The 24,196-nt window shown below is 40.6% G+C and overlaps 1 protein-coding gene across 3 annotated transcripts in view; it reads left to right on the top strand.

Moving 5' to 3' along the window:
- Window positions 1-391: 391 nt before the first annotated feature.
- Window positions 392-24,196, top strand: part of tmem131 (transmembrane protein 131) — a 40,793-nt gene continuing 16,988 nt past the window's right edge. The window contains exons 1-10 of one of the 3 annotated variants that reach the window (XM_076880597.1): window positions 392-710; window positions 6,939-7,000; window positions 7,138-7,178; window positions 15,381-15,449; window positions 17,364-17,484; window positions 23,062-23,178; window positions 23,273-23,395; window positions 23,484-23,564; window positions 23,856-24,006; window positions 24,088-24,144. In XM_076880597.1, the coding sequence (XP_076736712.1) occupies window positions 542-710; window positions 6,939-7,000; window positions 7,138-7,178; window positions 15,381-15,449; window positions 17,364-17,484; window positions 23,062-23,178; window positions 23,273-23,395; window positions 23,484-23,564; window positions 23,856-24,006; window positions 24,088-24,144 (991 nt within the window). In that variant the 5' untranslated portion in view covers window positions 392-541. The remainder of the gene's footprint in view (window positions 711-6,938; window positions 7,001-7,137; window positions 7,179-15,380; window positions 15,450-17,363; window positions 17,485-23,061; window positions 23,179-23,272; window positions 23,396-23,483; window positions 23,565-23,855; window positions 24,007-24,087; window positions 24,145-24,196) is intronic. The other 2 variants (XM_004552818.4, XM_012919515.4) reach the window with 2 other exon arrangements.

Raw genomic sequence — 24,196 nt, forward strand, 5'->3', positions numbered from 1 at the left:
CAGTTTTATATTAGAAATATATATTCTGCACAAACAAGATGTAAAATATGACCAAAGTGAGAAGAATGAGAGCTGTGGTGGTGCTCAGGTCACCATTGGTCCTTTCTTTGTGGAGTTTGCATGTTATGTTCTGATTGAGGCAGTTAAAGTGACTAACCTGTCTAGTATGAATGAATGAATGAATGAATGAATGAATGAAGCTTTAAAGTATATATTCCAAAAATGACAGATTCTGTTACCAAATATTCCTCGTTTTTCAATTTAAGTGTAGTTAGTTTTATAAGTTTACGGTGTCATTCTGTTCTAGCGTTTAATTTGTGTTGTCTGAAGGGTCTCCGCTGGGCTTTGATCCCGGTGATAAGGTTGTTTAATGACCGCTTGCTGTCCGTGGCAGCCGGTGACGCGTCGCATGGAGCGGAAGAGGAAGCGGGAGCAGAGAGAGGCCGACGTCCTGTTGGTAGTTAGCCGCCGCCGCTGCTCTCGGGAGTTTTTTTTTTCTTCACGGCTATGATTGACAGAGGCAGCAGAGGTTTACACGGGCATGTCCGCACACTTGCTCGTTTGTTATCGTAACAGAAAGACGTGCAGCATGGCGACTGAAGCCGGAGCCCAGAGCTGTCGCCAGAGGAGGAGACGGAGAGCTGCCTGCGTGGGGCTCCTGAGGATCTTATTTATTGCTTTTATTCACACGACGCGGGCGAATAAACAAGGTTTGGAACTTAGCTTTAGCAGGAGCTAACTTCCGCAGACATCTCACCAAGTGTGTGCGCTGTGGTTAGCGCTACCTTTGCGGGCCGACTTTACACCAGCTCGGTGCTAACAGCGACCCAGCAGTGCTGAATTATTATTAAACGCTAACAGAGAGCAGGCTGTGTTTAAACTGACAAAGAACTGCCGTTAGTTAGCCAAATGTATTTGGCCTTACTCTGGACGTTAGCTTCGTCTGTAGCATGTTGTCATTCTTTCCTTATATGGCTTAGTTGGGCTAATAATTTACCTGTGAGATATGACAGGGTTTACAGCCTCGGCTAGCCCTAGAGCTGGCTCAGAGGAGCCTCTGGGTGAGCTTGAAGCACAGACAGAGGGGAGTTGTAGGGGACAAGCTGCCCAGCAGTACTTCCTCATACCGGGCTCAGTGAGGAAAAGCCTCGACTGTTTGTTTGATTGGGCTCCAGCCGCTTGTTATCGATCTTCTGATCGTGTCAGGTCACTATGACTGGCACACAGCTGTCATCCAGGGCCAAGGTGGTCCGAGCTAGCCCTGAAACGCGCCCGTGAATTAGTCCACATGAACCTGGACCTCACAAGAAGTGCACTCAGGTGATTGTGTTACTTGTTGAGCAACTCTCAGAGCAGAGGTGTCAGACTCACAGTGGTTCATGGACCAAGCAAGAAAAAAAACATTGCGTAATGTTAATATTCAGGCTTTATGAAAAACAGCCCAAACGAAAGACACCACTTATTTTAAAAACTGGTAGATACTTGTTATATTATTATTTTTGTAGTTCATGGATGATGTATTGAGAAAACGGGTGTACTTTTACACCCGTTTTCCCCGGGGACAATTTGAGCTTTGTATCTCTGTCCAAATTCACGAGTCATCCTCTGTATATTACAGTATATTGCACTCTTTATAAATAAATAATACAAGTACTTAACGTCTTTGTAATTCAATCAGCTCGTCTAGATCGAGAAATCTAGAAATACTAAAAGTTTTCCCGTGTGAAACATTTTACAGATAATTTGTGTTGCTGTTTTGCTTATTCAATGACTTCACTGCAGTTTTCACACTTGGCACTGGATTTGGGCTCGCCCTGTAACAACATTATTTTGGTTAAAATGATTCAGAATCACAGTTACAATCACATTAACAAATATAATCCACCATTTTTTTTTTAGTTGATGTTGTGATTTTGATTTGTGACTACAAACTCTGGGGAATAATGGATTTGTTCACCAACAAGTTGTAGTTCAACTAAAATGAATTTCTAACTAACATTTAATTATTTTTTTGCTGCCTGAAATGTTCCTATAGATCTGTGATAATGCCTCACACTCCAGTAATGCACTTGAATGAATTCACGAGTTATTTAGCAACTCTTAGAGTCTGACTTCATCTTGTCATGCTTTTTACCAACAGTGCAAACTGAGTCAGCTGATTAAATTTAGGCTGTTCGCATATCAGAGGTTCACTACAACATTATTGTGGTCAAACTGACTCACAATCACATTTTTTAAAATTGGAGTAAGCCTGCTCGATCGTGACAATATTAGAATCTCAATTTCGGTAGATATTGTAATCGAATTTTTTTTTCATTATGATTATTCATTAATTTGATAAGTATCATGCAAGTTTTTACCGAGTATTTCCTCAAACTTTAAACATAATTCAACAGAAGAAGAAGAAGAGGAAAAACGGAGGGTGGCGATGGGTTCGGGGTCGTCCAGCTGGGAGTTAGAGCCTGTACGGGATTTGAAGACTATGAGTGATCCAGAGACAAAGGCGACCATTTCATTAATCCTCACAGAGGAAATGTTGAGTTTTACTTCCTCTGCATCGACCTTGTTGACTGAACGCTCTCTTTTATTCAGCTGAACTCAACAGTGAGTTTGCATTTTTAGTAGGGCTGCCACGATTTGTCGACTAGTCACGATTACGTCGACTATCAAAATCGTCGACGACTGATTTAATAGTCGACGTGTCGTTTGAAGCTTTGTAAGATCGCAAAAGACGCAGGAATAATAGCAGGATTTAAGAGTGTAATAACGGACTGAAACAGAAGATGGCAGCACAGCATGTACAAGGATGCCAGCTGCCGTTAAACCCCGAAGAAGAAGAAGCAGCTGTGTCCCAGAATTCGTAGCGCGGCCCAGCTTAGTTTCCAACAATGGCGGTAGCTAGTTAGTTTTAATATTACTCTTATTATTCTTTCTGGGTCACAAAATAAACGTTTAACATATTTTCAGGCGAGAATGTAGCTGTGTAAACCTCAAATATCGGCTCAGTTTATCAGGACACCACATATTTTCAAAAGCGCTCCGACGTTTTCGGAGACGTCTGTTACCCACTAGCTGGATAGCTAGCCGGGGGCTAGGTCACTAGCGCCGTGAGAACACCGGACTCCCGGCAAATTGTTTTCAAACCCACCGCCGTCTTTCGCGACTCAGGTTAAATATATATGAGTCACTTAGATAAATTAAAAATGTTGTTGTTTGGCTTTTTTTTTTGTATTTTATTTGTTCCTGAGTAAATCGGTTTGGCTGAGATTAAAGTTATAGTTTTTACACAGCTGAATAAACCTCAAGCAGACAGCTGATTATCAGAAGTGTGAGATGCTGGAGAATATACTCCGGTGTCCTGTTATATTTTAGATAGCAAGGAGTTTATTAAACTTTACCGAAACAATCTGCAAATTTCATTAAAATTGAATAAACTATCATCTTGTCTTTATTTTTAGTTAGCACCTTAAAAGCTTAAAGCTGTAAGCTAATGATAGTTATATAAGAGCAGATGCTGCTGGTGCAATAAGCTGTAGTTTTATGTCCAGTGGATGATGATCTGATTAGTCGACTAATCGCATAAATAATCGGTGACTAGTCGACTATCAAAATAATCGTTTGTGGCAGCCCTAATTTTTAGGGAGGGGAAAAGGGTGTGATTTGATTTATAACAGGAGCAAAAGTGAGAGCGTTGCATCAAAAACAAACTTCACGATGTAATAATTTTACCCTTTGTTTAGTATTCATGATTATTTAGCATCATCTTTTAGACAGTTAAGCTCTGGATAGGTTTAAATGGTCCTTCCCCAGGGTCATCCACAGAAACCTTTGAGTTTTACTACCTTTAGATCATTTTTGTTTGTTCCACAGATGAAGTGGCTGTGAAATTTTACCTTTCTGATTCAAACGCCCGGTGTAGATCTAGGAATTATGATTTTTAAGGATAATTTTTTGCATGACACATCAGTAGAGACAGGAAAGCAGGGAGAGTAGTGGGTAACGCCATGCAGGGACTTGAACCCCAGCCCTTGCAATAGCTTCTGGAAAATGAGTCACCTGCTCAATCAGGTGAGCTACAATATGACCTTGAGGAATGATTTTCTTTCCTCTGGAATAAAGCTGGCATCTCCAAACCAAAGATAGAAATGCATTTTGTTGAAAGGTTTGAGTAATTGCTGTCTTTACTGCAGTTTTTTTCATACTTTGTACACCATCCATGAGGCTGAATAGGCTGTTTTGGTGTGGATGGATCTAATCCTGACCCTTTGTTCACCTTAGCTGGAGCTGAACTAAACAGCGGCGAGTTTGAGCTCCTAGGGCGAGAGAAACGGACACGATTGAATAACAACACAAGAAAAACAACGAGAGCTTTGTAGCTAAAGTTAAACGCTAAGAAGTTATCTTTCTATCGTGACTGTTTTAGGTAAGAAAGTTGAGAGAGGGGAAAAAAAAATATACTCGACAGCTTCTCGCTTTCATGTTCTCTTATCTAACCGATCTACTCGATTCAGACATTGATCTGTCTGTAATCTGGAGGTGGTGAGGCAGTGGCTATGACAGACACGTCAATGTCACTGTGCAGCAAATAAGACAGAATTTGCATGTAGATTTACATAAATGGCTTAGAAGTGTTGTTGTGTTTTTGTTTTGTTTTTTTGTTAAAGACTGGCGTCCTCTACGTGGAAACATCAGCATGTCTGCCTGCAAAGTACTGTTCACTCTCGTACCAGTTTCACTGCTTGTTTCTCCGGGTGTCCATTCTGAGATGATTTCAAGAGCTCCTGACAAACTCGTAAGCTTAGGACGCCGAGAACTAAAGTGGTGGAGTTTCATGTAAAAATCTGATGCCATGGAGTCTTGCATCTCTACCAATGCCACATCATCCTTGTGGACCACAGACTGGTGACACTGTATAATGAAACACCCACAGAGGTGTTGCCGGTGCTATTCCTGCCAGTCAAATGGCGACATCCACCCCTTTTTCAAGCCACTGTAAAGACATATAATTTTAACAGACAGTGAGCACGGCATACTGAGCTGAGGTTGGTTTTACTCTGCTGTAGAGATGGGATTGAGCTTAACATTTTTTATTTAGGACTTAAAGGATGCAGGACATCTGAGTGATTCGGTTTAATTTTGTGCAGACGTGTATTCAGAGCTTGAGACTTTCATTATTTGTTAGCTTTTTTTCGTGATGTACAGCAGGAAGTGTAGCTTTTTCACACCTCTGCTCAGCCTGATGTTGGCTGTGTCTCATCGGCTCAATGAAGTTGTGAAATGTTTCTTAACTGCTTAGATCCCCTGATTCTGCTCAGATATTTGAATTTAAAACCTACATTGTAGCTTGCAGGGTGTTATTAAACGTAGCAGTTAGTTGAACGTAACAATTACGCTTGCCGACAGTGAGCTGTGAACACAGAAAAAGGTCGATCTAGTAGCACAACTTGTGAGATCTGTTAAGTTTAAGGCAAAATTTAAAGCTCTGCAGATGATGGAAGGGACATCCGGCCTTTTAAAATCATGTCGATAATGGTGGTTGCTGAGGATTCACTTCACTTAACCCCACCCTGGCATTTATATAACACCCTGAAACAGACGTGCAGAGTTGCTCTGTGTTCACAGCAGTGATTGAGACCTGGGTTATGCTCAGGTTTTGCTCCCGCAGTTGTGTCTGTTTGCGCACGTTTTTTTTTTTTTTTTTTTTTTTTTTTTATGTTTTACAGAGAGCCTTTGGAGAAAAATGCTCTGGTGTAGTCCTCCAAAATCCCAACTACATATTGCTCAATGTGTGTGGCGCTGCGCATCGTTCATATGCTGATTGGTTGATGAATGTGCCAGATCAGAGACGAGACTAACAGTGAAGTTCACCAGAGTGGGAGAAGCACAGAAAAAAACGTTAAAGAAAACAAAAACAAAACTGGTGGCTGCAGTGGACATGGCATTATTTTTAACGCTCAGCTCTTTAGCTCTTTGAATGTTAGAGCTTCGCTCTCTCCGTGGCTGACTAACACAACTGGAACACATTGGTTGTACCACATACTTTGGCACTGTCCCCCGGTACACCCCTCTTCCCGAGACTATTGGTGGCAAAACCTGTACACCTAACTCAAACTAAACTTAAACACAAAAAAAGTGTGAAAGAATGTTTTAGTTTAATGAAATCTGAATGAAAATTGGAGTTTAGAATCAAACTAAGAAAGTAAAATAAGATGGCTGGGTTTATTGGGTTGGTCAGTTAAATGCAGTATTGAAGCACATTTTAGCTGGAGACTGGGGTGAGGCTGTTCCCTCTCTACACTCTTAATTCAGATGTTTTGTATTTTTTGATTTGTTTTGTTTCCTTTTTCTACGTTTTTTTTTTTTTTTATATACTTAATGAAAGTTTTCAAATTTCAGAGCTGAAAAGCACATTTAAAATCAGTTAAAAACTGCAACCAGATCACTTTCACACCAACTCAAAAATCCGGTTTTGATCTGATCTCTTAGCTAATGAATGAGCTGCTTTTCTACTACGGTATATTTGAGATCAGGCTCATCACCTAGCCGGAATTTCTTCTGGTGAAAGTAGCTTTGGATTAGATCCTTCTTTCACCGCACATGGAGCAGAAAAGGAGCACAGATCTGGAGGCTGAACTTTCTCTTGTCTCTAGTTCAGTACACAAGATTGAAGTTGAAGTTGGTTTTTATTTCGTTAAATTCGACAGCAATCAGCAGCTGCTGCCATCTCCAGTCCATAAATCAGTCTGTACCTTTTCAGGGATTTCAAAAAGGTGCTTTGCCATGCAAATGAAGCGTTAGTTGGTTTTGGTAACCCAATCAGCAGCTCACACACATCAGTATGCTATGATTTTGTTTATTGAACATTTACCCCTTTTAGCTTTCTTTTATGTAGTGTAAAAATGTGTTTCTCTCTGATCTTCCTATTTTTCTCTTTGCAGCATTCATTCAGTCAGACACAATACTAGAAGTTCTACATTTTGGCGAGGGCAGCCTTTTACAGGTAAGGCCATTAAAATGGTATTGTAACGGACCTTCACAGAGCAAGAAGAGGCTAAAGCCCTGCTCAACTACCAAATTAATCCCCTGGTTTTTGATATTGTGATTAATTCTTACTGTATGTTTGTGTTGTGCTTGCAGGGAGAGTCTGACATCGATTTTAGTTTATATCATCAACAAAGGTATGAGAAATCCTCCCTTTTTTTATACTAGCATGAATTCAATAAAATGTTGTATTTGTATTTTTAAACCGTGTGCTTCTACATTAACTTGCCTGGACAACAAGCAAACGCAAAGTGTATTGTGTTAAAGCAAAACAAGTTTTACTGCTTCAATGCGGCTGCTGTGACAGCATGTTAAGATCATTTAGGGGGTAAAATTATACAAAAAAATTAGATTGTGGGGAAAAAGGGCAAATATCTGTGCCACTGATCATCAGAGAAACCTCTCTGTCTGTGTCACCCTGAGCGCTTTTCTGGCCACATGTTCTAGGATGAGTCGAGTCCACAGTGACATTGGTTTTATAGCCTGCAGCAGCTGTTAGAAGCAGGCAGGATTCTTTCATGCAGTCGAATGTGACTGAAGTGTTTTTTTTTTTTTTTTGAGGAAGTTATTATTTGCTTCAGGCTCTTTTTTATCCCAGCTTTGGCACAACAACAGGCAGAAGTGCTCAAACAAGTAAGGACTATTTTCATTACAGGAAGTGTGTAAAAAGTCAGTTGGTTGCATCATGTTCCTGTATAGCGGTTCTGAAGCGTCACAGAGGGCTCGCATACCTTTCAGATGGATGTTTTATCAGGGTCCAGCATACAGCTCAGACAGCATGTAAACCATACAAAGGTTATCTTTAGGGGCATGGCGTGACCACTCCCTAGACAGTTATGTTTGAGGTCAGTGTGTGTGTTCCAGTCCTTTTTAGATGTTAAACTTCCCCTTTTTTTTTTTCTGTGTGTGTGTGTGTGTGGTTTCAAACCTGTCTGTTTGCGATATGTATTTGCCAGATAAACCTCTGTACTGGTGAACAAACAGCTACAGTGGTGTTGTATATTTGGTGTGGCAATGCAGAGGCAGGCAGGTAAGAAACAAAAGGAGTCTTTATTCAGTGAAGGCAAAAAAACTGACTTAGTCAGAGAGAGAAAAAAAAAAAGGGGAAACCCAGCAATAGAACACAAGGAAACATAAGGGAGGGAATCCAGCAAGAAAAAAAAGGAAGTAAAACGGGAATGAGACACCGGTGAGACTGAGCTTACAAAGTAAAACAGGAAGTAACCAAAAGATAAACAACTAATACTAAAACACCAACTAACAGTAACCAGGGAGCACAGAAGTCACAGGAAATGAAACGCCAACTGAAAACAGAAAGTGGTACAACAGAACTACAGAACGCCAGAGGTCTGGTGTAGTAAGCAGGAGTAGGTGCTTTCACTGTTGTGAATGTGGTTCACTTCTTACTGGTGTAAATAACCACTGTAACTTGTGCTGGACCCCTGTTCTGCTCTGGAGCAGCTTGTGTTTGAGAGAAGAGATCAACAGGTACCCACTGATCCGTCAGAACACCACGTCTTTCATGCGAACGTGCTTATCGCCACATTAGGAAACCTGGTGTTGACTTATGCAGTTGATAACCACCTTTGTGACCACTTAGCGAGATTAAGATTAGCCACTGTTAGAGTAAGCGAAGCCTGGTGACGGAAAGATGATGGATTTCTTGATCACAGCCAAGCCCCTGGCAGCTTCTTAAGGTCCGTATTTAAGAGCCAGAGAGGATAATATTTAGTATTTTAGTTGTGTTTAGTTTGTTTTATTATGATGACCTTACTTTAAAAAAATAATAAAATACACGCTCTCCTGACAGAAAAACACCCACAAATGCACAAATGATTTTTTTTTTATAATTGAAGTCTTTATTTGTTTTTAACATTTCACAACACAAAAACAAACAAAACAACCAACAAACAACAACAGAAAAAAAATATATATATAAAAAATATAATAATAATAATAATAATAATAAAAAAAATTAAAAAAAAATTAAAAAAATTAAAAAAAAAACAAACAAACCTCAAATCAGTTAACTCAAATCTTTAAGTCATTCCCTTACTGAGTGCCTACACAAACAAACAGTGCAGCAAGCGTACAACATGACTAAAGATAATTGCCCTGACCAAATAAGTTCCAACCATCTCAGCCAAAAACACGTCCCCACGATTCGTCAAAACCCTCCCTATCATCATTAATCCTAGCCAAGAGCTTTTCATACGACACCATTTTCAGCATAGTTTCTTTCCACCTATTATATTCTGGAGGAGACGGTTCCTTCCATACACTGAGAATAACTCGAGCCGCTGCGATCACCCCCACCTTTATAACCACAAAGTCATATTTTGAAACCCCAGGTAATACTGACCGATCCCCTAATAAGCACAGTCTTGGTGACAGGGGTATCATCAAACCAATCCACCTTCCTATTTTGTCCAATACTTTTTGCCAAAAGGGATAAACTTTCCCACATTCCCAAATAGCATGTATAAATGTCCCTGGATCTGAACTACATTTCCAGCATACATTACTGGGACTAATTCCCATTCTATAAAGTTTGGATGGAGTGAAGTACCACCTGTGTATTAATTTATACTGAGTAAATTTACCCCTGGCCTCTCTTATATATTTATCAGAGAATGACAAAATTCTGCGCCAGTCTTCTTTAGAAATTGCACAACCCAGATCCCTCTGCCATATAACCCTCAAGTTTTCACATATCTCTTTTTTTGGATTGTTAAACAGTTTGTAGAAAACCGCCGCCCTATGTGCTGTACTGGACAATTCTAAAAACTCCACAACCATATTCGAGCTTTGAGCAAATTTTCCTTTGGTAACACAATCCCTTATTTGTAAATATTTCCAAAAATTATTTTCTCTTGTCAAACTGTATTTTCGGGTTATTTCAGCAAATGACATAAACACTCCCCCTGAGTAAAGATCACTTATCCTGCGTATGCCTTTGACAAGCCATTCCTTCCAGAACACAGTTTTCCGCCCAATCCTTACAGCAATATTGTTCCATAGCGAGGCATAAGGTTGTCTTAGATGAGATGCTCCACACAACTTGTGCACCTCCACCCAGACAGCTTTGGAATACCTGAGCACTGGGTTATCATGAGAGTCTTGTCCATTAGTTGCCGCGCCCTGCGAGAGAACATCCAAAGGTGTGAAGGGGCTCGCTAGTTCCTGTTCGATCTTCATCCAGCTCAGCTCAGAGCCCGATCCTGTCCAGTATTTGGCCAGTCTTGACAATTCAAAAGCTAAATTATACAACTTCACATTTGGGAGGGCCATTCCTCCAATGTCTTTAGAGGCCCACATTTTCTTTATATTCACTCTCGGCTTCTTGTTATTCCACAAAAAATCTTTGATTAACTTCTCAATTTGACCAAATATGTGCAAAGGAATCCGTACAGGTAACATCATGGAAACATAATTGAACTGTGGGACCACCATCATTTTAATCACATTAATTTTACCCCATAGTGTAAAATTCAATTTACCCCATTTATCCAGATTTGTTTTTATCTTTAGGAGGAGAGGTTCCACATTTGAAAGCATAATATCCTCCAAGTCGGGTTTTAATAATATTCCTAAATACTTCATACCTGAAGGTGAGTACTTAAAATTGAATGGAGTAACGCAGAATGACATGATGCTGACAATGGCATGCCCTCTGACTTGTCCCAGTTTATCTTATAACCTGACAACCCTGAAAATGACTCAACACACGTGAGTAGCGCTGGTAGAGACTGCATGGGATCCGTCAATACTGCTAAGATGTCATCAGCATATAGAAACAACTTGTGTTCCATACCCCCTGCATGAACACCTCTGACACCCCTGTTTGCTCGAATAGCCAAGGCCAGCGGTTCCAGAAATATTGTAAAAAGCAACAGGGACAAAGGGCACCCCTGTCGGGTCCTGCGAGTAAGATGAAAAAACCCTGACACCAATCCATTTGTCAAAACCGCTGCCCTTGGACTTGCATATACAGTTTTGACCCAATTACAAAACCCAGGCCCAAACCCGAACCTTGCGAGGGTCGTCATAAGGAAGCCCCATTCCACCCGATCAAAGGCCTTCTCAGCATCTAGCGAGAAGGCCGCAACCGGGGTTAGATTAGATTCGCTTCTGTGCATGAGATGAAGAAGTCTTCTAATGTTATCACCTGAGGACCTATTTTTAATAAAGCCAACCTGGTCACCATTAATGATATCTGGTAATATTTGATCCAGGCGGGAGGCCAAAACCTTTGTCAAAATTTTGCAATCAACGCCCAAAAGGCTTACAGGCCGGTAATTTGCTGGGTCCGACAGATCCCTATCCTTTTTAGGAATAAGGGAGATCAGTGCTTCATTAAACGTACTCGGCAAGGAACCTATCTCCAATGCCTCAAGGTAAACTTTATGCAGGACTGGGGCTAAAATATCGATATATTTCTTATAATACTCAATCGGGAAGCCATCCAAGCCTGGCGATTTCCCATTCTTCATTAATAAGATCGCAGCCCTGACCTCTTCTTCCGTTATAGGCTCATCCAGTCTCGTTTTCTGTTCCCCAGAGAGAGTAGGTAATTGTAGACCTGAAAAAAATGTCTCCACCTCCCCTTCATCAAGCACACCAGCAGACGTATACAAATCTTGATAAAATGATTGGAAAACGGAGTTTATTTCCTTCGATGAGGTTATCACTTGGCCGTCCTTCTTAATCATAGATATATTATTCAAATTATCTTGCTGCTTCAGTTGTCTTGCCAATAGTCTTCCACTCTTTTCGCCACCTTCATAAAATTTTGTTTTGAGCCTAAATAAGGCATATTCCGCCTTTTTGTTATAAATGTCATTCAACTGGCATTTTAATTTACATATAGTCTGATATTTATAATTTGAATATTGACTCGGTAAGTCCTTCTCCAACTCCCGTATTTCTTTATCCAAGGTTTCTACCCGTTCTAGATCACTTTTCTTAACTTTTGATGCGTATGCAATCATCTTTCCTCTTATATATGCTTTAGACGCTTCCCAAACTGTGGCTACTTTGTCTGTGGAACCCATATTGATTTCGAAAAAAATTTTGAGATCCTTTGTTAACTCCTCACTGAAACTCTTGTTCTGCAACAACATCGTGTTAAGCCTCCAGCGGCCCCTCTTCGTTCTATCCGTGTTCAAGTCAATTTGCAACTCTACTGTGGCATGATCACTAATAGCAATGGCACCAATCTCACAGTCTACGACTGACTCGACCAGAGACTTTGATATTAAGGCGAAATCTATCCTCGAATATGTTTTATGACAGTTGGAGTAAAACGTGTATTCCCTTGAACTGGGATTAACTAACCTCCAAATGTCCGTTAAGCAAAGATCCTCTGTCAGTAAATGAACAGTCTCTCTGTCCCTGGGTGTAGACGTACCCCTGGGATTACTCTTATCAATTATCCCATCCATCACCTGGTTGAAATCCCCAGCCAATATCACCTGCCCCACATGATCCCCTATTATCTTATTAATTTTGTGAAAAAAAACTGGCTCTTCCTTATTAGGTGCATAAATATTGCACAAAACTGTTCGAACCCCATTAATTAAGGCCTCCAAGCATATAATGCGTCCTTCGTCATCATTATACTTCTTCAGCAACACGAAGCTTAATTTCTTATTAACAAGGATCAATACACCATTTCGTTTACTCGAATATGAACTATGAAAAACGGAGCCCACCCAGTCTCGTTTAAATTTTTTCGCCTCTTCTTCCCCCGCAATGTGGGATTCCTGAATAAACGCTATATCTGCATTTTTAGATTTTAAGTATGTTAGAACCTTCCTCCTCTTGATTGGGTCCCCACATCCGTTTATGTTCCACGATATTATTTTAGTATACCTGTTCATCGCTTTCTAACAGAAATGGGGTAAGGCACACCTTGTGCGCTTTACAACACAACACAAATATATGCATAGGCACTCAATATTACAAAACCCATCTGGTCTTATCAAACTAGCCGTCATTAAAAACAAACAAAAAAAACAAACAAACCTGAACAAAACCAAAACCCTTCTTTGCATAGCAACTCTGAACAACGTTGCTAAGCGCCCCCTCCCTCCCCTCCTACCCAAGCCTAACTAACTTTAGCTTGAGACCCCAAACTGCTCGTGGTCCGTGAGACACGCTAATCATCTGACAGCAGCACCACCGCCACAGCCCCATTGTGCCCATTGTTTGTTTGTTACCTTATTTCAAAATCCACATACACTACTCCGATCTGTTACATCATGTCCCGCATTCCTCTAAGTCGACTCCTGCAGAAATTTCTCGGCCTCTTTTCCGTCTTTGAATGCTTTCTTTTGTCCGTTCCACGTGAAAACGAGCGTTGCAGGATACATCAGCCTATGCTTCACTTGTAGCTCCCGAAGACGCCTCTTCACCGGGTTGAATGCCTTCCTCTTCTCCGCCAGCTCCTTTGTAACATCTTCAAAAAAGGATAGCTTGGAGCCTTGCCAATCGACTCCACGCCTCTCTCTGGCCACCCGAAGCACTTTCTCCCTAGCAGATGAACGTAGAAAGCGGACATGTATCACCCTGGGAGGCTCGTTAGGTTCCGGCATTGGCACCGGGGAACGGTGGGCACGTTCAATTTCAAATTCACTTCCAGAAAGCTCAAATGCTTTGGCCAGTATCTCCATCACGTATTTGTCCACGTTCCCGGGTGTCTCCACCCCTTCTTTGAGTCCAATGATCCGTACATTATTCCTCCTGCTACGGTTTTCAAGGTCCTCCACTCGCGACCACAACGCGTCCATCCTCTTCTGGAATTTGTCCACTTTTGCCTCGGTAAGCACGCTGGCATCTTCCATGTCTGATATACGTTGTTCCGCCTCCCCTAACCTCACTTTTATATCTTCCACCGAATCTTTCAATTCTTTAGTGGCCTCTTTAATAGTGGTGACATCTTTTGCTACGACCTGAAGAGTAGCGTTCATCTTCTTAATTTCTTCAAAAATGTCTTTTTTGCTCTCGCTCCCTATACCGTCCTCAACTACTGGAGAGGCGGCCTCAGATGCAGATGCACTTTCGGGTGGTTCCGGAGCGAGGCTAATGCTAGCTTGCTTCTTCCTCGTGGTAGCTCCCTTAAAAAAGTTTGCTTTGTTGTTACCTGCCATTTTCCAAAGACGGTAATCCTTGAAAAGCTTCAAAGTCCACAAAGGGTGTCCAATTTACGACTACAGCTGGAGTGTATGTTTCCACATTCAGAACATTAATCAACAGGCTTTAGGAGCGCCTCTAGTGTGCGGCCATCTTCTTCGGCGGTCCCACGTGACTCCCCTGCACAAATGATTTTAATGATAATGTGATGTACCATGAAACCAACAGAATCTTTAAAAAACTGGCGGTGACGTCTTTGGCCATGCTGATGTTAACTTGTCACTGCACATATGGAGATCTGTGGCCAGCAGCCCCAGTCCTAACTGTGACCTCCTCAGGCTGCTCCAGTTACATGCTGGCATTCAGCACATTAGCGCTGAGCCCAGTGACAGGATTCACAGCCAGGACCCATTTGATTCCTTAATGTCATGAAATTTGTCAGTAGTTGTTTCATCGATGGCAGAAGCGATAGGCAGGGCCGCCACGTTGCTGTGTGCTGCGGGAAGCTCATCGTGTCTCCTCACTGCTGATTCCTTTGTCTGGGTAGTAAAAAGGTGAAACTGATCTCCTGTAAGTTGCCAGGTAGTGTTAGAGCAGTTACCTGTGAGAGATTCTTGAAAAATCACAATGAAACATTTTCACTTGTTTGTTGTGGTGTTTGTAAAGGCGGTGACATTACATATTTTACCCGAGGCTCCGCTGAGTGCCACGTCTGCATTGCTGATGAATTTTTCTTTTCATGCGATTTGCATAAAGGCCAAAAAGACGAGTTGCCTGTATTTAGGGACGGGCTTCTCTCTTGTTAAGATACACCTGCTGTCAAACAGGTTTGGCGAGCTGCGCGACGGGGCCAGTTTTACCCGATTCTCAAAACTAGTTGTTATTATAAGGGGAGTGATACACACCAAGGGTGACACAAAGAGAGAGGTGGTTTTTTTTGTTGTTGTTGGGGGTTTTTTTTTTTGGTTTTTTTTTTTGCCTTTCCTGTGAATCTTTAGATTTTCATGGAGACTTTACATATGGAAATCATGCTCTGCCAATGGGAGTGGTCACACTGCTGGTTAACGCACTCACAAAAAAAGTCTGAAGACTGACCGTGCGCTCATGTTTTTGACCTCTCAGTTGTTTGAAATGCACACCAACATGGAGGCTGTTTTTCCTATTTTGATTTTTCTGCTGCTGTCACACCTTCCTGTCTCTCGCAGCACGTCCACACACCGTGGGAACTGTCGACCTATACGATTTGAACCTCCAATGTTGGATTTTCATGAACAGTGAGTCTCTTTCTCTTTGGAGTGGTGTGATTTACGCTTTGATTCTCACATTGTTTGTGTGGTCCTGTTTGAACTTGCACTTGAGTGAATATTGGATCAGACTTCAATTTGCCTTACGGCAATTTTTAAAAGATAAAACCAGTATCGTGCCAAAGTCTTTTTTTGCTTTTTACCACATCCTTCACTAAAACGTTAGTCCCCACCAGGCTGTGGAAGTTTTGATTAACGCCACGTTTACATATTTATGGAGTTTACGGAGTTGAAATATGATCATAGTTCAAGGAAATTAACTTAATTCTCACTCAGATAACCAAACTGTTTCATTGTTCAGTCATATTTTATACAGAAACGTACTTTTTCCAACTCCTGAAATCAAGACATCTGCCACAGGAAATGTCACGATTCACTGCAAAACATCCCAGTGTAGTCTATAAAGAAACATACAATCAAAAAAGCTCAAGTATAATTAAACATACATATCAAAGGTTGTAGGAGAAGTTGACAAATTCATGGTAAACAACCCCCCCCCCCCCAAAAAAAAGAAGCTATAACCGTACATGGAAATATAGAGCTGACCCCATTCAATCGTTCGAAAGATAAAAAGACCAGTTTCTTCTTCTCCTCTTTTTTAAAAAGTTTAATAAATTTACTGTTTGTTTCTGTGGGTCTGAGAGTAAACATGTTAAATAACTGATCATAATATTAACCAGTATTAGCTGTACTCATACAGCTCTTAGGTATTAGTCATTCTGCAGTGCACCTCCACTCAGAGTGCACCTGCATGTCTACAATAAATTCTAAGAAAATATTTGAGCAATCTGTGGAATTCATTTTACAAACCACATATGCTTTAGCTCTTACAGACCCAAGCTTCACCTACGCTGGACTTAATATGTCACATTCCAGTCAGGCACACCCACCCAGCGTGGCTAAATTTTACACGACCAGGGTGCAGGTTCAGGAGCGCTCGGAGGAGCGGGGGTCACTCGCACTCAGACACCCGGCTGTCGCGGCCCATCTTCGCCTGTCCCACTTTCTTAGTAAACAATTTGCTTATCAGCTGTGATTGTTTTAAGGGCATAAAAGTTGTGTCACCGAGCTTGTGATGATGGTGGCTCGACTTTAGAATGATGACTTTTTAAAATGTATTTAACACATTTTTTGTGTCAAAGAGCATTCAGGGGATTATTTCAGATTTAACCAGCAGACAAAATATTTTTAGCAGAATTTGAAAACTAACTTCCCTCAATTTTATTTCACTCAGTAACGAGAATCATAAACACGCCGAGTTCCGTGTATCTGCGAGTTGATTTTCATAGCATACTGATATAACAGAAACCGCAGGTTCACTCTGAGGCTGGAAATCAAAGAGTTTATGATGAGCTTGGGGTGTTGGGTTAACAATGCAGAGATAGTCACTCTTTTGAATGTCAAATCCTGTCCCCACAGGAAAGTTACACCTGTAGGTTAATGTCCAAAAATCTCTGAAGTATCTGTTAACGTAAGACAGTCTAAACCAGTCGGTTCCCCAAGCTCATAAACCTTTAATTTTCATGGCATGTTTATCGGTGCTGCTCGGTTTCTTCTTTGAATGCGTCATGGTGGATGCTCATATTAAACATGGCCAGGGTTGCAAACATTGGGGTCAGCATATGTAGTCCAAATTTTCCTGTCTTGGATCTCTTTGATCTGTATTATCTCAGTGAGAGGGGATATCCCTAATATGCTAATATGTTTACACAGAGGCACGAAGCCCAGGATAATGCAAAAACTATTAATTTGAGCTATGAATCATGCAAAGCTATTGTAATACAGTCCAAGAATATAAAAATGGAAAGCTGGAGATGTGAGTTATGGCTCCATTTTACATATATTGTTATATACTCTAACCAAGCCTTCTCTTCTTCCTTCCAGGCCCGTTGGAATGCCAAAAATGGAAAAAGTTTATTTACATAACCCTAGCTCTGAAGAAATTAGTTTGATATCAATATCAGCAACAACAGCACATTTTCACGCATCCTTTTTCCAGAATAGGGTAAGTAGCTGTCACTTTAAAACCTTTGAAACCGTATTTATTTTGTGCGCGTGTGTGTGTTATTGCTGTGTGTAAGCAAGTTGATTGCTTTTAATCTTGAAAATGAATTCAGTGTACTGACTTTGTGTTTATCAGTATTATCATTTTGTGTGTCTTCATACACACGAGTCAGACTGCATGGATGAATGGTAGTGCACAGTAAACACACAGGAGCGAGGATAGACCTGTGACTCTCATGAAGTGTCTTTACTGATTGGTTGTCACTGGTAATGTGATGCTCTGCAACATACGGAAGCAGTGAGGAGTTTTTAATGTGTTTATTTTTGTCTCTTTTTTTTTTTTTTTAAATTGTAGAATCAAAATTAAAGCCATCAAACTTATTTATTGACACATCAAATTATGTAAGCAAAGCAAAATATCTGTTATGTGTTATGAGCTCAGTCCTTTAGAGTTGCGTTCACACCGTTCTGACTTATACCAAACCAGATGCAGTGACTTTGTTCCCACACTGAGTGGAAAAATCCAGTTGAAATTCAATCATCAGTAAAATGTATTTCATACAAAAGACAAGAACATGTCATGTTTTCAGGGTACCAAAATATCCTTCAAACCTAAAATGAAAACAAATGTTAACCAAATTAAAGTCTCTTTTCTTGTTAAACATTTTCAGGAACTTTTTAAATAAAACTTTGAATGATCACCACTTCATGAAACATGAATATCTGCTTTCATTTAGCCTGTAAATGTTGTTCTATTGCAACTAGGAAAAAAGGGGGAGGGAAATCATCCTGCAGGGAAAATATGGGAGAAGAGCAAGATGAGGCTGAAGATCATGATGATGATATTTATGAGCTATTCGTAAAGTTAGTCTTGGATTTGATCATGCGCTCAGACATAGTTTAGTAAAGTGTGGAAAAATGATCACTGTGCCCTCACAGAGCCTGCTGGGAAAACAAAAAGTTGTTTTTGGGAGTTTTCATCTGCATAGAGAGAACGATTATGGGATTTTGATCAATGCAGAGGCTACCCACGAGAAGGGAAGCCCTGGGGTTGCTGCAAATAACAAGAGTCACACAAAAAAAGAAAATGCCAAAGATCAAGAAATTAAAGAAAAGCACAAACAGTGTCTGCAGTGGCAAAGTTGTGTTTTTGTTGTTTTAAACTCCTCTATTAGGTTCTTTGTACCTTATGACTTTTTCTTCACTGCAGGGCTTAAGCTGAAGGCAGGCTTTTATACATGTTTTTGTGATTTCCCCTTTATGATAGTAGACACAAACAACTCTGCATGGACTGTGTTTTCCTGTATGCACACCAATGCCTGCTCCAACATGATCAGAAATCTGAAAACTTCCAGCAGCAGAAAGCTTTTTCCTCACAGATTGTTTGTATGCAGGATCTGGTCATAGAGTCTTGTCCCAACAGTTGATGCTGCTTGAAGAAATGTGGATGTGGCCTTTAATATGAGGGGCTGTGATTTGGTTATTTCTCGGGGAGGGAAGTCTAATGAATTTATTTAATCTCTCCAGCAGTGGGAATTTTCGGTGTTCCTTTACCAGGCGGCCTATGAGCTAGTTTCATCCCAGTATCTGAATCTAAAGGTCTGGGACCGTCTGCCCAACATGTCTTATTATACTTCACACATCTTCGACTATGCTCAGGTCTGCTTGGGTATAAGTGACGTTATTTGTCATTAGTGAGGGTGAGGGTCCATTTGGATCTACATGTGACTGCCTAGCTTTGTGACCGTGTCTTCCATGCCTTTACCGGCTTCAAAGTGCAGATAGCATAAGTTGTTATTTGAGTGGGTTGGCTGGTGACTTCGTCTGACTCGTCATCAAACATTTTCCAGACATTTAAAATAAGATTGGTATAGAGTTGGGGGAAAAACAAAGGGGAAAAAAAAAGAAAAAAAAATTCAACCGAAATGTAAATAATTTGTTTTAATTGAGTAAAAAAAAAATTACATTTAATTTTAATAAATAAAAATAATGCTACAAATAAAATAAAAAATTTCTATGTGTATTTACATATTTTTGGTTGTTTTATGTTTTTCCTGCTCCATACCTGTCCTGTTTAAAATGTGTGTGTAATGTTTTATGATGACTAAAAGTCTAGATGTGTTGGGCACGTGCTGCTGGAACTTTAACCTTTCAGAGATGTCATTGAGGCAAACGGGACACTTTTGACTTGTTTACACTTTTTTTTTTTTTTTTTTAATCTGCTTTTGGCATTTGGTAGTTTTGCTGTATTTAGGTGTTTAGAAAATGGTAAAAAGAAAAAGAAAGAATAGCCCATGAATAAGAAGGTGTGTGCATCATGTGTACGTGCTTTTTGAATGCTTTTCTGTGCTGCATTAGAGTCCTCCCTTTTATATGAGAAACCTGTTCTGTGGCTTCACAATAGGCAGTTTGTGTCTTAGAGGCTGAGACGCTGTTAAGGTGTTGCCAGTGAATCATCTTCTAGAACAAGGTGTTTGTGGTGACAACAGCCTATACAGGTGTGCAGCAGGGGGATCTGAGTCAGGTCTTTTTGTTTGCAATTCTTTGAATTGGTGAATGTACACATTCTTAAGAATCCTATCTGTCATGGAGTGAGGCCTTGCTGAGATAAATGTGCTTGCTTTTTTTTTTTTTTTTTTGTTATCTTGCATCATAACCTGAGGAAATATTTCCATAGAGTACAAAAGTATGTTTGAGCAGTCAGCAGGAAGATCAAAGTCCTTTTAATAGCTGCATTTAAATGGAAGTACAACTGAGAAACACCGAGTCGCTCTGTGGGACTGAAGCCAGGGCAGATTTTAAGGCGACGTTAAGGCTTGTTTGAATAGGCTTACTGATTCTAGGCCAGACAGGTTCACTCCTCCAGGGAGATTTTTTTTTTTTTTTATTTATTAACCATCAGAGAATTAGGCAGAATTAGGTAACCACACAAATATGAGAGCTCACATTTCAGTGCATTCCATCCCCTCCCATTCAGCCAGACTTTTCCACTCACCCTTATTCATGCAGGCCAGTCATAACTGTTTATGCAACGTGGCAGTTCTTCAACAATCACTGCCTTCTTTGCCGTTTCCCGTTCAGCTCTACGTCACACATGTCATTGCTCTGATTGGTTAAAGTTGTGTCTAAAATGGATTTGAACTCATTGATGCCACTCATTTAAAAAAAAATCAGAAGTGAGAGGTTCTAGCTCATTCATATTTGTAGCTTTCTTGTGGTGTCCATTAATCAGGAACAAGTTTGGGTTTTTTGTTTAGTTTTTTTCTGCAGGAAAAGTGTCGCATTTTGAACATATTTATTAACGGGGCAAGTTGGTGTGAGCTTGCAACCGCAGAAATGTGCCGATGGGAGTGAAAGATTATGCAAAAACCGAAGACGCAGCTCACTTTCTTTTAATAACGCAGCGCACATCAGCAGGTCGGAGACGAGCAGGTCTGATGAGAGGGCGACAAATGTACAAACCAGAATAGTGCAGCGTAAACTTTATGCTTTATGTTTCCCTCAAGAAACGACATGTGAACTGAGATCAGCGAGTCTTTACGTTTTTGAGATAAAGGCAAACTCTTCTGTTAGAGCTTGCTGGGAACTGTGCTATTAAACGTGAAATCTGACAGCTTAGGAGGACAACTGCACCATTACAAACTTCACACGAGCTTGTATGCGGTTAGCCTGTATGTGCTGCTGTAGCAGATATGTTTGGGGATCCCTCCTCTGATCACATGCTGTAGTTCAGCATGTGCTTTGAATCTTAGTTATGGTTGTACTAACAAGAGAATGCCAGAAGGTCCCAACCTCATGAGTCTCTGCTTTAAGGTATGCGGTAATACTTTCTACCTGTGCCTTTATCACTTGAATATATTGTAGAGTACATTTTTTCAAAATCCTATATTTCATCACCCTCACTTTTGTTTTCTTAGTATTGTCTCTTTGAACGCGGCACAGAGGAAGTTACAGTTTAAAAAAAAAAAAAATGAACAGAACATCATATTATTATTTATTTGTTTTGAGGAAGAGTTGAATTGTTAGTCAGGCGATCAACACCAATCATTTGTTACTGTTTTTCGTTGCACGTGAATGGATACCTTTGGATTTTGGACTCAAATTTTGTTTTTCCTCTTCACATCCTACTAACATTAGGTTAGTGGTATATTAGCTAATTTTTTTACACACACCAAAACCAGAAAAAGGTTTGTAGACTGAAAAGACGATCTGGGTAATGTCCTAATCTGAATACCTCTTCATCTGGTATCCCTCCATGGCCATAGGCCACTACACAGTCAGCTTCTTCCCTTTTGCACAATGTTCAGAGATTGTTCTGCACAAAAAGCTTTAAATTGTTAAGTCTGCTTAATTCCTGTTTGATGAAGGTTCAGAGTTAAAAACTTGATCACATAATAAACGAATAATGCACATTTTAAAGTGCACGTTTTGGATTAATCTCTGATCGGGCTTTTATTATTTAACCTATTACGTATCATCTAACACCCCTTTATTAACATTTAACCTCCAACAGCAGGAGATTCTGCTTTGGCTGAAGTCTATACGAGTATATTTGAGAATGGTTTTAGTATACAAACATAGATAATTTATTCCTCTTTTTTTAAAGGCAGCTCATGCTGTGGATTACTCATGTTGTTATAAATGCAGCAGGATGGAATCCACCTCAGAAATCCCCCTGAGCAATCGCCCACTGAAAAACCGTCCCCACCAAAATACTAAAGTTACCATGGAGCTGTGATGTTTTCATAGCACTGGACCTTTTTACGATCAGGTGGTGTGGAAGTGGGCGTTGATATCTGTGAGGTTAGAAGTTTGTTGGTCAGTGCATGTGAATAACCTTATGGGATCTGTTTGGGTTCTCTTTTTAGAGCTGGAGTTGGTGACGTTATCCTTCAGGGTCAGAGTGGCTTAGCTACTGAAGTGAAGGGCCACATGATGAACAGATGAATACAAACATGACACACAAAGTGCTGAAATATGTTCAAATCCACGAACTCTGGTAGATGTGACAGATCTGTAATAAGCTGGTGTTCAGTCGACTTTCAGTCTTTAAAAATATTCTTTTTTATAAGTGAAATAAATGCCTGCATCTGATAATTTAGACCTGTGTGTGGTTGGGGGGGGGGGGGGGATTTTTCTTTAAGGATGGTCCACTAACCAGTTATCAGGCTTTATTCACCTACACCTACATACCTCTGCAGGCTTAGGGCACAGGTGTCGAACTGCAGGCCTCGAGGGCTGATGTCCTGCAGGTTTTAGATGTCTCCTTGATCCAACACAGCTGATTTAAATGGCTAAATGACCTCCTCAACATGTCTTGAAGTTCTCCAGAGGCCTGGTAATGAACTAATCATTTGAGTCAGGCATGCTGACCCAGGGTGAGATCTAAAACCTGCAGGGACATCGGCCCTCGAGGCCTGGAATTCGACACCCCTGTGCTAGAGCATAAAAACTGAGCGTACAGAATCATCATCAATTAGCCAAATGTAACAAGGGGGGGGTTAATTCTTTTACAGATTTGTATTCTTTGGCGTCTCTTTATTAATGTCTTTTATAATGTCTCTTTTTTTTCCAACAGATAATACCACCAGGAGGGAACACATCATTTGATGTGGTATTTCTTGCTCGAGTAGTTGGGAATGTAGAAAATACTTTATTTATTAATACATCACATCATGGAGTGTTTACATACCAGGTACAAATGAAGTGGCACACCTTTTTTTTCTCTCTCTCATTTTTTTTGTGTGAAACATGTGATTAATGTTGCGTATCTGTCTTTGAAACTGAAGGTTTTCGGGGTTGGTATACCAAACCCCTACAGACTGCGACCCTTCATTGGGGCCCGAGTCCCAGTAAACAGCAGCTTCTCACCTCTTATAAACATCCACAACCCGTACAGTGAACCACTGCAGGTAATACGGACACATTGTACCCTTTGTTTATTTTATTTGCACATTTTCTTTGATGATTGATTTGGTCTGCTTCTTGTCTTTGCTTCAGGTGGTTGAGATGTACTCCAGTGGTGGGGATTTGCATCTGGAGCTTCCCACAGGCCAACAAGGAGGCACTATAAAATTATGGGTGAGTCCTCCTTTTGATTTTAAAGCTATGGACCTGTTGTGCTTGTTCACATTAAACATGGCCGGTGTTTCCAACAATGAGGTCATTGTATGCTGTTAGTGATGTGGGAAACCCCACCCACACGCTGTTAAAGCCAATCAGGCAAAAGTTGTCTTAAAGCGAGAGTAGCTAAAGGATTATTTTGACCCATGAATCATACAGATTAGAGTAAAATGGGAATAAGAGCAAAGTGAGGTTTTTAAAGGACAGTAGGCGGTCCCACTGACGCTGACCAACCCTCCCCTCCTCCAGGAGATTCCCCCATTTGAGACAAAAGGGGTGATGAGAGCCAGCTTCTCGTCCAGAGATGTGGACAACCACACGGCTTTCATCAGAATCAAAACCAATGCTCCCAATGAGGACCAGTTCATCATCCTCCCCGTAGAGGTGGAGGTCACATCAGGTGTGCTGCTAAACCTTTGTGCGACAGTTCTTTTTAATCATTATTCCCTTCTAACACTCGTGTTTCACTCATTGTTTGCAGCCCCTGGTATATACTCCTCCACAGAGATGCTCGACTTTGGCACACTCAGATCACAAGGTTTGCTTTCCTTAAAGAAACGACATCTATCAGTATTTTCTTTTTCAAACCA

Source organism: Maylandia zebra, linkage group LG23 (assembly GCF_041146795.1).
Source record: "Maylandia zebra isolate NMK-2024a linkage group LG23, Mzebra_GT3a, whole genome shotgun sequence".
Lineage (NCBI taxonomy): Eukaryota > Metazoa > Chordata > Actinopteri > Cichliformes > Cichlidae > Maylandia > Maylandia zebra.